General features: G+C 41.1%; 1 protein-coding gene across 1 annotated transcript in view; it reads right to left on the bottom strand.

The window, feature by feature from the left end:
• The window catches only part of F13A1 (coagulation factor XIII A chain), a 209,464-nt gene that overhangs the window by 122,489 nt on the left and 73,759 nt on the right, over positions 1 to 13,216 (bottom strand). Inside the window, exon 4 of the mRNA XM_080656002.1 lies at positions 3,539 to 3,790. Within this exon, the coding sequence (XP_080512128.1) occupies positions 3,539 to 3,790 (252 nt within the window). The remainder of the gene's footprint in view (positions 1 to 3,538; positions 3,791 to 13,216) is intronic.

The raw sequence follows: 13,216 nt of genomic DNA, 5'->3' as shown, positions 1-13,216 counted from the left end.
GTCAGACAACCATATATTTGAGTGTGTCTGGGGTTCATGACACAGATCCCCTTTTTTGGGTTATGCCTTAGCTTGTAGGCTGGGAAAATCACACAATAAGTGAAATGAGGAGATGGCTTCTTTCTCTCATTTCATTAACATTCCCTGGGAGATATCAGTGAATATTGACATTGGAATATAAAAAGTTATTATCGTAAAAGCTGACACCAGAATTTTTCTGGAAAGATGGAATGGTCTTCAAAAAGTGTGGAGTCCCTAAAAGCCTGACTATTGGAGGACCACAAACAACAAAATAAAAAAGGTTGCTGAACTGCTCTGCATGAGAAAAGAAAAAGAGTTTTCTTCGAAGAGAGGATGGGAGAGACTTTCTGAGAACAAGAAAAGAATGGGCAAAAAAAGAGGCAGTGAGATAGGGAGAGCCTGGGGTTAGGTGTAGGGAGGAGTCAACACAATTTTATGAGTAAAAAAATACTCTCCTGCATTTTGTATTTATTGATTGATGATTATTACATGATCCAGTGGTTCTATAAGTGTGGTCCCTGACTAGCAGCATTAGCATCTCCTGGGAACTGGTTACAAATGCAAATTCTCAGGCCCCACCCCAGACCTGCTCAACTTTTGGATGCTGCTCAGAAATCTGTTTTAACAAGCCCTCCAGGTGATTCTGATATGTGTCAAGTTTCAGAACCAGTGTAAATCTTCCCACCACATCAAATTGCAATTAATTTCTAGACATTCTGGATGCTTCGTGGAATGTTGTTTGGAGGAGCATTGTTGTTTTTGAGGCAGCACTGGTGTCAGCACTGGGAGAAACAGGATTCCTGGAGGCAGAGATGTAACTAAGGACAGAAACCCCTAAGGGATTTGCAGAAATGTTTAGACTTTCACAGGCCAAGGGATTCAGGCCAGAGGGGATTGCAGTAGTGTCCCTGTGTTCTGGGGAGCAGGGAGGACCCACCTGCTTTGTTTCAGTAGGTAAGAAGCCCACTTCCCACTCCCAACTCATGTTTAAGCCTCTAATACTCTTTCCTTGCTTCTTATTCTCCACAGATGACTTTGCTTTACATTTCACTGAGCAAAAGAGAATCACAAAGTGGCAACAACGTCATCCTCCTCCTTGATTCTAGAAACCCATGCTTTCGCCCACCTCCTGTTTTATTCCTGTCACAATGGAGGGTGGACAGCTCCATCTGTCAAGCCCTTCAGATCTCTACTCCCTGCATTCTTCCCCCTCAAGGATTCCACTCTGGAAGTCAGGGCATCTCAACCTTGGCTCCCAGGATCCCCTGAAAAGCTTTTTAAGGTCCCCAAGGCCAATGCTGCAGGATGTTTGAATGGGAGACTGAGGCATCAGTAATTTTCAAAGCTGCCCAGGTCATTCCAATGTGCATCTAAGGATTTGAGCCACTACCCTCTCTTTGGGCAGCGAGCCCTTTTCCAGGTTTGTCTCCATCACCGTAAAATTATGCCTACTCTCTCCTGTTTTAAAAATTTCTCCTTTGATGCTCATGTCACTATCTTGGTGTCACAGAAAGTCTTCCTGACTGAAATGGCAATGCCTGTTATCTCCACTTCCTCACCTTGCATTACACTGTAGCCCAAGCCCACTTCTCTGGCTTCTTTCTCTAATACAACAATCTTTTTTTGTTCCCTAGTTTCTTGTGTATTTTCCAAACACATGACCACTGTCTTTCCTTATCATTCAACTCATCAGCAGCACTCCAAGGAGCTGATTGCTGCCTTCTTGAATCAACCAGTGTATCTGCCCTGTGACAGCATGTTCTTCTGATTGCAGCTCTGAAAATGGCAACCCAGTTGGTTAAACCAGATACATAGAGTAATTCTTTTTTAAAATATATTTTATGGATTTCATAGAGAAGGGAAGAGGGAGAGAGAGATGGAAACATCAAAGATGAGAGAGAATCATTGATCAGCTGCCTCCTGCACGCCCCACACTGGAGATCAAGCCTGCAACCCGGGCATGTGCCCTGACCGGCAATCTAACCATGACCTCTGGGTTCAGAGGTCAATGCTCAACCACTGAGCCATGCCAGCTGGACTACATAGAGTAATGCTTGACTCCACCTCTTCTTCACCTCCCATGTTGAATCTCTCTGCACTTTCTGTTCTAAGTCCAAAGTAGATTTCCAATCCATCTTCTCCTCCACTCCAGTGCTACCAATGTAGTTTCTGTTTGGTATCTAAAGTTATCCCAAACTTAATATTTTCAAAATCTTAGTTTGTCTCTATGCCTCAGTCTTTTCCATCCCTGTAAGTAACATTGCATTCACTCAGTTGCAGAATGCCTTCTATCTGGTTAACAAGATGACTGTAAGCAGGAGTGCACCTTTGAACTGCACATGGCCCAGTTAACACGTTACCATCAACCTTGAACATCTGTCACACAGATAAGGCTATTTGGTACAAGATAATAGGGGTGGTGGGTGGGGAGTATACTAGTAGAATTAGCTCAGTGCCATCTGCCAACATTTGTGGAATAGATAATTCAAAGAAAAGGTCAGTAGGATCCAGGTTAATGTTACATAGAAGTAGAAAACATTGTTCTTCACTTATTGTCTATGTCCAGATTAACCCTGATTCAAATGCACCTCTCACAAACAAGAGCCACTCAAAATTAGCAATACCTTTGAGTCATTTTGGAAGATTTTAGAGAGAAATGCATGTGGGGTAGATGATGTGAGAAGTCTCCCACGCTATATCAGATTTTACATGTTTCATTACTTATTTCTCAAGATCTAAAAGTGGTTCCTTTCCATCAATGCTGCTGCCTCTGGAACTAAAATCAGTCCATGCCAGTGTGGAGGCAGAAAGATAGACATGGGGATGGGGATAACATATTGTGTAGGACTGAGTTTTTAAACTGAATTGATAGAGAAATTCTTGGACTTGGTTCAGTTTATTTAAGTAAAAGTAGGTTAAACTGCAGCAGACAGAAAGAAGAATCAAAAAAGCAGCAGAGATTAAGGGGTATTCCATTAAAATAAAGTTATATGTTTGCACATTCAGACTTATGGCTTATGAAATTTGCATCCACTATGCATATAAACAAGTTTATAGGATCACTTAGACCTTAAGGCTTTCTATTCTTGAATTAAATAGTGAAATTAGTTCCACTATGGACAGGAACAATTTTATTGTATTTTTCTGAAGCCAGATTATGGGCCTTAATAGTTTTGAAAGTCAAGTTTCATAAGTCTATTTTGTTCACAGAGCAAACACAAACACAGAGGCCATGTCATAAAAATATAATTCGACAATTAACTAATTGTGCAACTTTAGGCAATCTTTCATTTTTCCTGGAATAAATGTATAGCAGCATTAATGTTATGTATACAGGTTTTGTTCTCATATACTTTAAGGACAAAATTCTCATTTTTTTCTGTCTTTTAATCGTGGCGGGGGGGAGTGTATGTAGAAAAGAAACATATCTTCCACAATAACTCTGCTATAACTTCAACAAAGAGAAACATCGTAACTACATGAATTGTTTTTAGAAAAATAGACGCCTGCCCTTTACCTTCACACCAAGGATTGAAGAGAATGTAGGTGTCGGTTTCTGGGTTCCTGCTGGTGCGGAGTATACCATAGGGGGTCCAGACGGCAACGTACATGCGGAATTTCCCCACAATGCACTCAGGGGAAGACTGGATGGACAGCCGGACAGACCTATCCTCTCTGCTGATGATTTTGGCCCCCCATTTGCCACTTCGCAGCTCAGGAACAACAGGAACTGGGATGTAGGTTCCCTTGTTCTCCTGAGGGTAGCGCCCTATGCGAAGAAAGAACAAATGTAGTGTTGAGTATATTTCACAAATCAATTTTGTCTTCCCTCTGCCACCTTACAGAAGAAGGTGGAAAATAATTTGCTGTATTACACTTGAAATCGTAAGAATTGGGTTGAATATCATTTCTGTTCCCAACTAGCTACATGATGGTAGTCCATCTTCTTAACTTCTTTGAGGCTCAGATTTGTCATGTCTAGCTAAAAAGAAATAACAATATGTATAGGAATTTTAATTGGTTGATTAATAAGATATAGAAATACTAATCTGGAATGCAAAAACAAAAATGGAGTTCATAGAGTACTGTGAAGTTATCATTCCCTGAAATTCTGCCCTCTAAAAAGTTAGAATTGCTTTTTTAAGGACATAAGGCAAATGTTTTATTTTTATTTCTATTCTGTATGTAATTGTATTATCTGTTATATTACCTATAATAGAATTATATGTATAGGTTGTCATATGCAACCATTTCATACACAACCAAAACATGTGTTTATTGCCAGTCTCATTAACAATGTAGGTTTGTGTCATAGGCTAGAATTCAGGCTTCTGAGGCAAATCATCTAGTTTTGAATCTTGGCTCTGCAATTTCCCTAGCCTTGCAACCTCTGGCAAATTACTTGACCTTTAAAAATCCCTCTTTTATTCTTTCTCTTCATCAGCAAATGAGGGTAATAATACTATCTAAGAATGAAATAAAATAATACAAGTAAGATTCATAGTACATAATTCCTCATGCATAACAACTTTTTAGCTGTTATTTCAATAGAAGATTAAATGTTGTTATATTTTACCATGTTTCCAGACTCATCATACTTTACATATAAACTATCTCAGGGTAAATCTTATTTCTCTTTATTACTCCATGTAGGACCAAATTCTTATTTCATATGTTAATCTCATAACTATATTTTACCAATGGGCTTCTGAAAAATCAAAGTTTCATTGTATGTAGAAATTCAACATTCTTTAACTTACAGTTTAATTTACAGTTTAGTTCATAAGGTAATCAAATGCATCAATAATTTAAACTGAGGCAAAATTTTCAGTTATTACTTATTTCCAAAATATATTCCATATTTGATTTTTCTTTACTTGAAGAAAATACATATCAGACTAAGTGTGTACATCATTTTGATTGTAAACAGAAGAAACTTCAAGAGCAAAACGTATTCACTTTAGTTGTTTTAAACAAATAATGTAGAGGATACTACATTAAAACAAACAAAAATGATGCTTCGTATTAGCATCTGCAATTGCTGAGGTCTTTAAAGTATTCTTTGGTCCATGTACTGTTGGGATAGAGCCTTCTGAGGCAGTGGTTGCATAAGTTACTCTAGTGGATGCTTAATCTTAATGAAAATAATTTACACAGTGTAAGACAGGGAGAAAGATGAGAACCCCAGTGCTTTGCTGTGTTAGAGATATCAGTTAATCAACACTCAGAATGAATGTTATTATAAATCTGATAAAGCTTTAAAAATGGTTTTCTGCCAAGAAGCGACAGTGTCTAGATGATGTTCTTGGGGCTACAGGTCTCAGCTTCTGAGAAGCCTGCATGAAATTCTACCTGAAAAAGCTGATTGTTCCAAATGCACTTTCGTCCCCATGTTTCTCCTCTCTGTGTATGGTCCACTGGGGGCTGAGGGCCCCCTTCCCTCAGGAGGCACTGTTGCCCTCTGGATCCCCATCATTGTTGAAGTGCAGGCATCAAAGGCAATCTTTGGTCTGAATAGGACCATAATTCATTTATTACAGCAGCTCCCAGCAGTGTTGTCACGAAATACTAGCTTGGTTTTAAAATACACAGTATTAAACAGGACACAAGTTTAGTACAAATAAACTTTCAGAGATAAAATCTATGTGATAATGACAGACTTAGATTTTTTTTTTAAAAAAGGATGAAGGAAATTTTAGAATGAATTACATAAGGACATTCCTTCGGGAATAGCAAAAAACTAGAATATATGTGAATGTGCCGTGTGCTGTGTACTATCATCCTCAGCATCACCTTTGTACTAACATCCACTTTTGTTGGGAGCATTGAAATAACTAAGACAATTACTAGTTTCCATTACTACATTTCAAATTATGATTTCAAAGACTCATATTAAATTTGACCTATCAAATTCACACAATACAAAAAAAAGTTGGCTTTGCACCCAGACATGACCTAATTCAAAGACTAGTTTGTTTGAACATTTTTCATTTATACAACAATATTGCCTACTACTAGTATGTGCTAGGAGTTATTCTAAGTGCTAGGGACACAGCAGTGAATGAGAGACTCCTGTGATCATAGAAAGAGCCAGTCCCCGGGCTGTTTATTATGTGCCCGTTACTGCTTCATTACTTACGACAAACTGTGTATGTGGGGGGATCAGTATCATTCTAGTTTAATAAAATAGAAAACTAAGACACAGGGTTGTTCAAAGTGATGCAGCTAGTAAGTAGTGGAATTGAGATTTGAACCCAGTCAGTATGGCTTGAGAGCCTGTGATGTTAGCCATTGCTCCACAGCAGTTGTATGCATAGAGAATGCTTTGCAGTTGGTGAGAACTATGTTCAAGTTATCACTTCACTGTTAGTTATTGGTGATGCTTTAGGCAGATTTCTTAATTGTCTGAGCTTTCATTTTCTTGTCTCTTTGCAGTTTAGTTCTGGAAATGGAAAGAAAAAAAATTTAAAATATAATGGAAGGCCTGACTGGCATGGTTCAGTGGATGGAGCATTGGCCTGCTGACTGAAGGGTCCTGGGTTTGATTCCTGGTCAGGGCACATGCCCGGGTTGTGGGCTCCATACCCAGTGTGGGGCATGCAGGAGGCAGCCAATCGATAATTCTCTCCCATCATTGATGTTTCTATCTCTCTCCCCCTCTCCCTTCCTCTCTGAAATAAAAAATATATATATTTAAAAAATAAAATCCTATATAATAAAGAGGTAATATGCAAATTGACCATCAGGTCCTCACACAAGATGGCCGTTCCCATGTGGTCACAAGATGGCCAGCAGGGGGTGGGCAGTTGTGGGGGGGGACCAGGCCTGCAGGGAAGGGCAGTTGGGGGCAACCAGGCCTTCAGGGAGGGCAGTTGGGGGGGAACAGGCCTGCAGGGGAGGGCAGTTAGGGGCAACCAGGCTAGCAGGAGAAGGCCATTGGGGGCAACCAAGCTGGCAGGGGAGGGCAGTTGGGGGCAATCGGACCGACAAGGGAGCAGTTAGGTGTCAATCAGGCTGGTAGGGGAGTGGTTAGGGGGTGACCAGGCTGGCAGGCAGAAGCGGTTAGGAGCAATCAGGCAGGCAGGCTGGCAGGCAGAAGCGGTTAGGAGCAATCAGGCAGGCAGGCTGGCAGGCAGAAGCGGTTAGGAGCAATCAGGCAGGCAGGCAGGCGAGCGCTTGGGAGCCAGCAGTCCCAGATTGTGAGAGGGATGTCCTACAATCAGGCAGGCAGGGCAGTCGGACATCTCCTGAGGGGTCCCAGATTGGAGAGGGTGCAGGCTGGGTTGAAGGACTCCCCCTCCAGTACATGAATTTCATACACTGGGCCTTTAGTATAATATAATGGAAGCTTTATGCCTGGCACACAGTATGGGGTGACTCAGGATATATTTATTGTTTGGTATTTGAAACAGCTCCAGGAAAGTAAAAATAGAAGGAAGAAGAGACCACTTTACCTGCTCTGGTTTTAAATCTGGAGAAAGGTGGGTGTCCCAGGGAAAGGCAGTCACTTTTGTTGAGGGGACTGTTGTGGCCACGGGAAAAGCAGCCTCTGACCTAAGTGTGGGTGTGGGCTAAGCACTTGTCCTCTCTCAATTGAACCTTCACTTAAAATGTGGAGAATCGTGGTCATAGTTTGTGATGAGAAGGGCAGCTCAATGAATGGCTGTTATCACTGCTATTCCTGTTCTCTCTGGCTTTCTGATTCCTCTGCTCCAGGAGTTCCAGGAAGCCAGGATGAGTTCACCAACTTCCAACAAATCTATAGAACCCAAATCTGCTTTCAAAGGCCTGTTTACTCTACATCCCAAAATCTGGAGCTGACTAATATTTCTGTCAGGAGAACTTATACAGGCCACACACACGTACACACACATGTACACACACACACACACACACACACACGATGATGTTCATTATTAACCAAAAAGCCTTAATGATTCCAGAATTATCACAAAAGAATCACCCGAGACCTGTACCTCACTCATAATTTCTGACTTCATTAATCATTTATGGTCACTGTAATCTCTATTCATACCCCAGAGCAGGAGCTGGCTAACCAGAGTCCAGGGGCCAAAAGTAGCTTGTCACCTATTTGTGTGAATAAAATTTTATTGGGACATAGCCAGCTCGTTCATTTGTGTATTATTGTGCTACAGCAGCAGAATTGAGTAGCTGTCACAGAGACCATATGGGCTGCAATGCATATTTGTATTTAGTATATTTAGTATGTAGCCCTTACCATAAAACTTTGCCCACTTTGCCTTAGAGAATTTTACAGTTTACTGGGATGATTTATTATAGACACAGAAGGCTAAGACTCAGAAGAAAATACTATCACCTAGTTTTTCCTTCCAAAGAAAAATTTGTTATTAAACCAACAACAAACATCTGCACTATTATTAGGTCAACATTTAGTTTCCTTAAAGCCTGTGAGTTAAATTCCTCAGTCTTGTTCCACTATACATAGCTAAAATATTCAATTTAATTAGTGTAAAAGCTGTCAAGGCCTTTCACATGGAGATGGAAATAAAAGGACAGGAATAAAGATTTGTTTCCCTGGGTCCCTACGGCAACCCTGTGTGGGAATTTTCACAGGTGGGAAACTGAGGCTCCATGAGGTTGTCACATGCAGGACATCATGTAACAGGGAGAGTGGAGGCAGGACTTGAACGAAATGTATGAATACAGAGAAATGCAACTACTTTAGCTCCTTAACCCCCCTTTCTGCCCCTCCCCCCCCAGCCTGGAATCAGACAAAAGATGGTGAAAGCTGTTCTCCTTCCTCAGCATCAAGCTACTTCCACAAAGGTGAGGGGGAGGGTGCTGGAGGGATTCGGAAGATGAAGGAAGCCAAGAGGAAAAGAAAGTGGGAAAATCTGAAGGGGTATGAGGCAAGAGGAGAGTGAGGAGATGCACGATGGTGGGTAGTAGATGTGTACGTCAGAAAGAAGTTTGGATCCAAGGGCTTACGGACCGGTGGCAAGAAAGCAGACCCTGCACAGAGGGTCTCAGGGCTCCAAGGGAGCTGAGCTGGGAAGGTTTCTAGAGTGATGTCAGTGACTGGAGGGAGAAGGGGGAGCAGCACCGATGACAGGTCAAGCCACGTGGCACCAGACCGGCATATGGAAGCGAATCAGTAACAGGCGGTGATTACACTCATTCCAAAGGGAGAAAAAAGAATCCACATCTGCAGGCCTTTTCATATTTACCGGATGGGAAACCTGATTATTGATGTGAGACCTGACATGTCAATAGCACCTCAGGGTAATGTCGCCTGCTCTATTACACCATGTTTAATTCTGAATGTAATGATTTCAGTGGCAGCACTGGGGAAGGATTTGCCATGATTGAATTGTGAGTAAGGAAACAGTGACAGAGTAGTATTTCATTTCACTAAAGAGCCCTCTCACCCCCAGGACGTAGCATGTTTAAGAAACCACAATCGGGCTGCACTCTGGAACACCCATCTATCAACATCCATGACTGCCTATCAACTGTCCTGAACCAGCTTGGGCGAAGCCTACTGTACTCAGGTGAGCATGTGCACACATTTGCTGAGGTGTATAATGCCTAGAGAGAGGTTTTGTTTTCTCCAACCCCAAATTATGTAATTTTGGTGTTTAAAAAATCTGAGCAAGAAAAATAGAAGCAGGAAATTTAATATCTCTAAAAGATCCCAATTTAATTTTTTTAATAATATAGACTACTAAACAAGAAAAAATATAATTAGCAATTGCCTTTTTTTCATACTTATCTAAAATTGGTGTCATTTTCTCAAGTGATCTAGAAATTAACATACACTTTTAGTTTAAATGCTGGTTTTAATCTGTAAATTATTTTTGAGGCCACAGAAATACTACTAGTATTTATTTGTAAGGCAAAATCTGGCTGGATCATATGCCTATATTGGAATACCCTCATGATTTCTTTAATCGCACTCTCTCCTTACACATAAATGTATGAATACAGAGATATGCAACTACTTTAGCTCCTTAACCCCCCTTTCTGCCCCGCCCCCCTCCCCAGCCTGGAATCAGACAAAAGATGGTGAAAATATTTCATTCCTTTAAGATTTTATTCTAAACCAGTGGTTCTCAACCTTTCTAATGCCGAGACCCTTTAATACAATTCTTCATGTTGGGGTGACCCCAACCATAAAATTATTTTCGTTGCTACTTCATAACTGTAATTTTGCTACTGTTACAAATCATAATGTAAATATCTGTGTTTTCCAATGGTCTTAGGTGACCCTGCTAGCGGTTCTCAACCTGTGGGTCATGATTCTAAACCAACCTTGGCTCAATGGGCTTCTTCACATTTCCTCCAAGTTGGTAGGAGAAATCTATCTCCAGCTCAGACTCAGCTCTATGTGACTTTGGGGAAAATCCATTCTCAAACTTTCATTTCATACCTGAGAACCCACTGCAGTCAAAGCTCTACATAGGTAGTAACCCACAGAGGAATCTGTTGCATTTTACAAATTAATTTTTTATTCAGTTGATGGCTTTGCAATATTTTCACATTAAAAACACAACATCCTATGTGGTGATTAGGTTCCCAGGATGGCTACTAATTAGAATATAGGATGGTCAGTACTGCTGAATATTGTTGCTAATGGAATGATTCGGACTTCCCCTCGCTCATGTCTGGAACCTAGAAGGACATATTCAACATGGAGAAGTAGGTCCCAGCAGCTGACAGACACACACCTGTCAGTCACTTTCTCCTGATGCTCTAACATGAAGAAGCTCCTACATCAGGGCACCCCAATTTTCCTCATCTCATGGGCATCTCAACTGTAAATCAAGTGGTTATGATCTGTGGTCCCCCTACTATACTTAGTGATAGTAACACTTCTGGTTGTGCAAGTCTTAATTAATCACCAGAAAACCCCAAACAAAACCTTTCCCTTTATTTACTTAGACATCTATTTTTCTCATTGAATTGAATTAAAGATATTATCCTTATAGCCCCACAGGATGTCACAATGCCTTACACCGAATGGGTGCCCAATAAATGTCAATGGGACTGAACAGAACCTTTTGCGGATGTCCAGTCCCATTAAACATATCACAGAGACTTTAGAAGGCCTGAGAGGAGATACCTGCAGCAAGCCCACCATCACTCCAACTGCCCTTCACAAGAAATAAAAAATTCTAGTTCTCGAATTTTTCTTTCAGGGGGTGTTTTCCATTTAGATATAAATACTTTTAAGCTGAACTCTGACTCCACCTAACTGCAGACTTTCTTTAATAGTGAATTCTTATAAAAGGAATGTCTCCAAGGAACTCATGAATATGCCATGTTTCCAGCTGGTAAGGTAAATTTCATGATGTTCATTCATTTTTCCATTTGATTCATTTGTTTTTTTTCCCAAGACGCACCATTCATGTTCAAAGTAATCAATCTATTTCCAAATGGGCCCTGGAAGGGTTTCTGTGACAGCGTGATGCATTGGGCAGAGCTGGAAGCATGAGGCAGTGCCTTGTGAAGGGAAACAACCTTGTTTCACCAGCCCCAGGAAGGAATGCAGATGCAGAGACCAGGATGGAAGAAGTCCCTGAATAGTTTTTAGAAACATCAGGTTACTAACGACAAAGACCAACAACACCAAAAATATATATATATATAAAAAAGAAACAATCAAAAAGGCACAGAAATCTCAGATGACAGCAACAAAGAGGAGAGAAACAAAAATGGTAAGCAAGTAATTTAGTAAGGACCTCCAGGAACCCGCTCTTTCTATTTCACCCCTTATTTTGTATAGATGTAGATGTATAGACATAGATACATGGATATATGGGTAAACATAAATGATGTTTCCTAAAGGAAGAAAGCTGCCTGGTGCTCTTATTCTGTGGCTCCAGCAAACTGGGGAAGGAAGAGGAAGCTTCTTGAGGAAGGGACTGAGTTTTAACTTGGTATATCCAGTGGCTTGCATGATGCTTGGAACATAGTAGGTGTTTAATAAATACCTGGTAGTTGGTAAATTGAAAGTAAATATTTTTAAGGTGACTTACCTACCTTGATTTTATTTCACTTTTCTTTCAATCCTACCTCATTTTTTTTTGCATGTATCTGTCCAATTTTTTCAATACCATTTATTGAAGAGACTGTCTTGACTCCATTGTATGCTCTTGCCTCCTTTGTCAAATATTAATTGAGCATAATGGCTTGGGTCAATTTCTGGGTTTTCTGTTTTTTTGTTTTGTTTTGTTTTGTTTTTTTCTTAATCCTCACCCGAGGATATTTTTCCATGGATTTTTAGAGAGAGTGGAAGGGAGGGGGAGGGACACATAGAGAGAAACATCGATGTGAAAGAGACACATCGATTGGTTACCTCCCACACACGCCCCAACCAGGGCTGGGAATTGAGACTGCAACTAAGATATGTGCCCTTGACTGGAATGGGACCCAGGACCCTTCAGGCCATGGGCCGATGCTCTATCCACTAAGCCGAATTGGCAAAGACTTCCTCATTCTCTTAAAACCTTTTTGGAGTAGGGTATAATTTTGTGGAATTTATATGAAACCAGCACTGTGCTAGACTCTTTGAATGATTCAGAAAAAATAATAAAGTGATCACCTGATGCTGACCATCCTCATGAAAAGCACATGCCTTCGATGGCCAACCAAGGCCATAATCTGGGTATGAGGAGATGTGGCTGCCAACAGCATGGAGAGGAAGGAAAGGACAGGAGATAAAAATTTCAACAGCACTGAGATAAGAGAGTTTCTTCATCTGTGAAATAAAACTGTAGCGCTCCTCTGACAAATTTGGCTCACATTTGAAACGTGCCCACAGTACGTCAGGCTATATAGCTGGGATTATTGGCCTGAGGAGCAAGGTGTGGTGGGGGCTTCTGAAACATAAATTGTCACAACTGGTGGGTGTAGTAGAAACCCAGAAACTGCCTACAAAAGTCGGAAAGACCCTCAGAGAATGTGGCTTTAAGATATGATCTTAAAGGTGGACAAGGTGGGGAGGAGCCTTCCCAACAGAGGGAATAATGCAAGCCTGGAGCCTAAGGGAGCCAGGAGACCCTCAGGACACCTGTGGCAAGAGAAGCAGCTGACTTGGACAGGAAAGCCCAAGGGACCTTTGATGCTGTGCAGAGGTGTTTTGGCTGCATCCCAGGAGGGGCTGGAAATGGGGCAGGAGCCACTGAGACGCTCTAAGTGGCCTATGAGATGT

This window comes from Plecotus auritus (genome assembly GCF_963455305.1).
Source record: "Plecotus auritus genome assembly, chromosome: 2".
Lineage (NCBI taxonomy): Eukaryota > Metazoa > Chordata > Mammalia > Chiroptera > Vespertilionidae > Plecotus > Plecotus auritus.
Note: the sequence above shows the minus strand (reverse complement) of the source record. Positions and strands in the feature narration are given on the sequence as shown.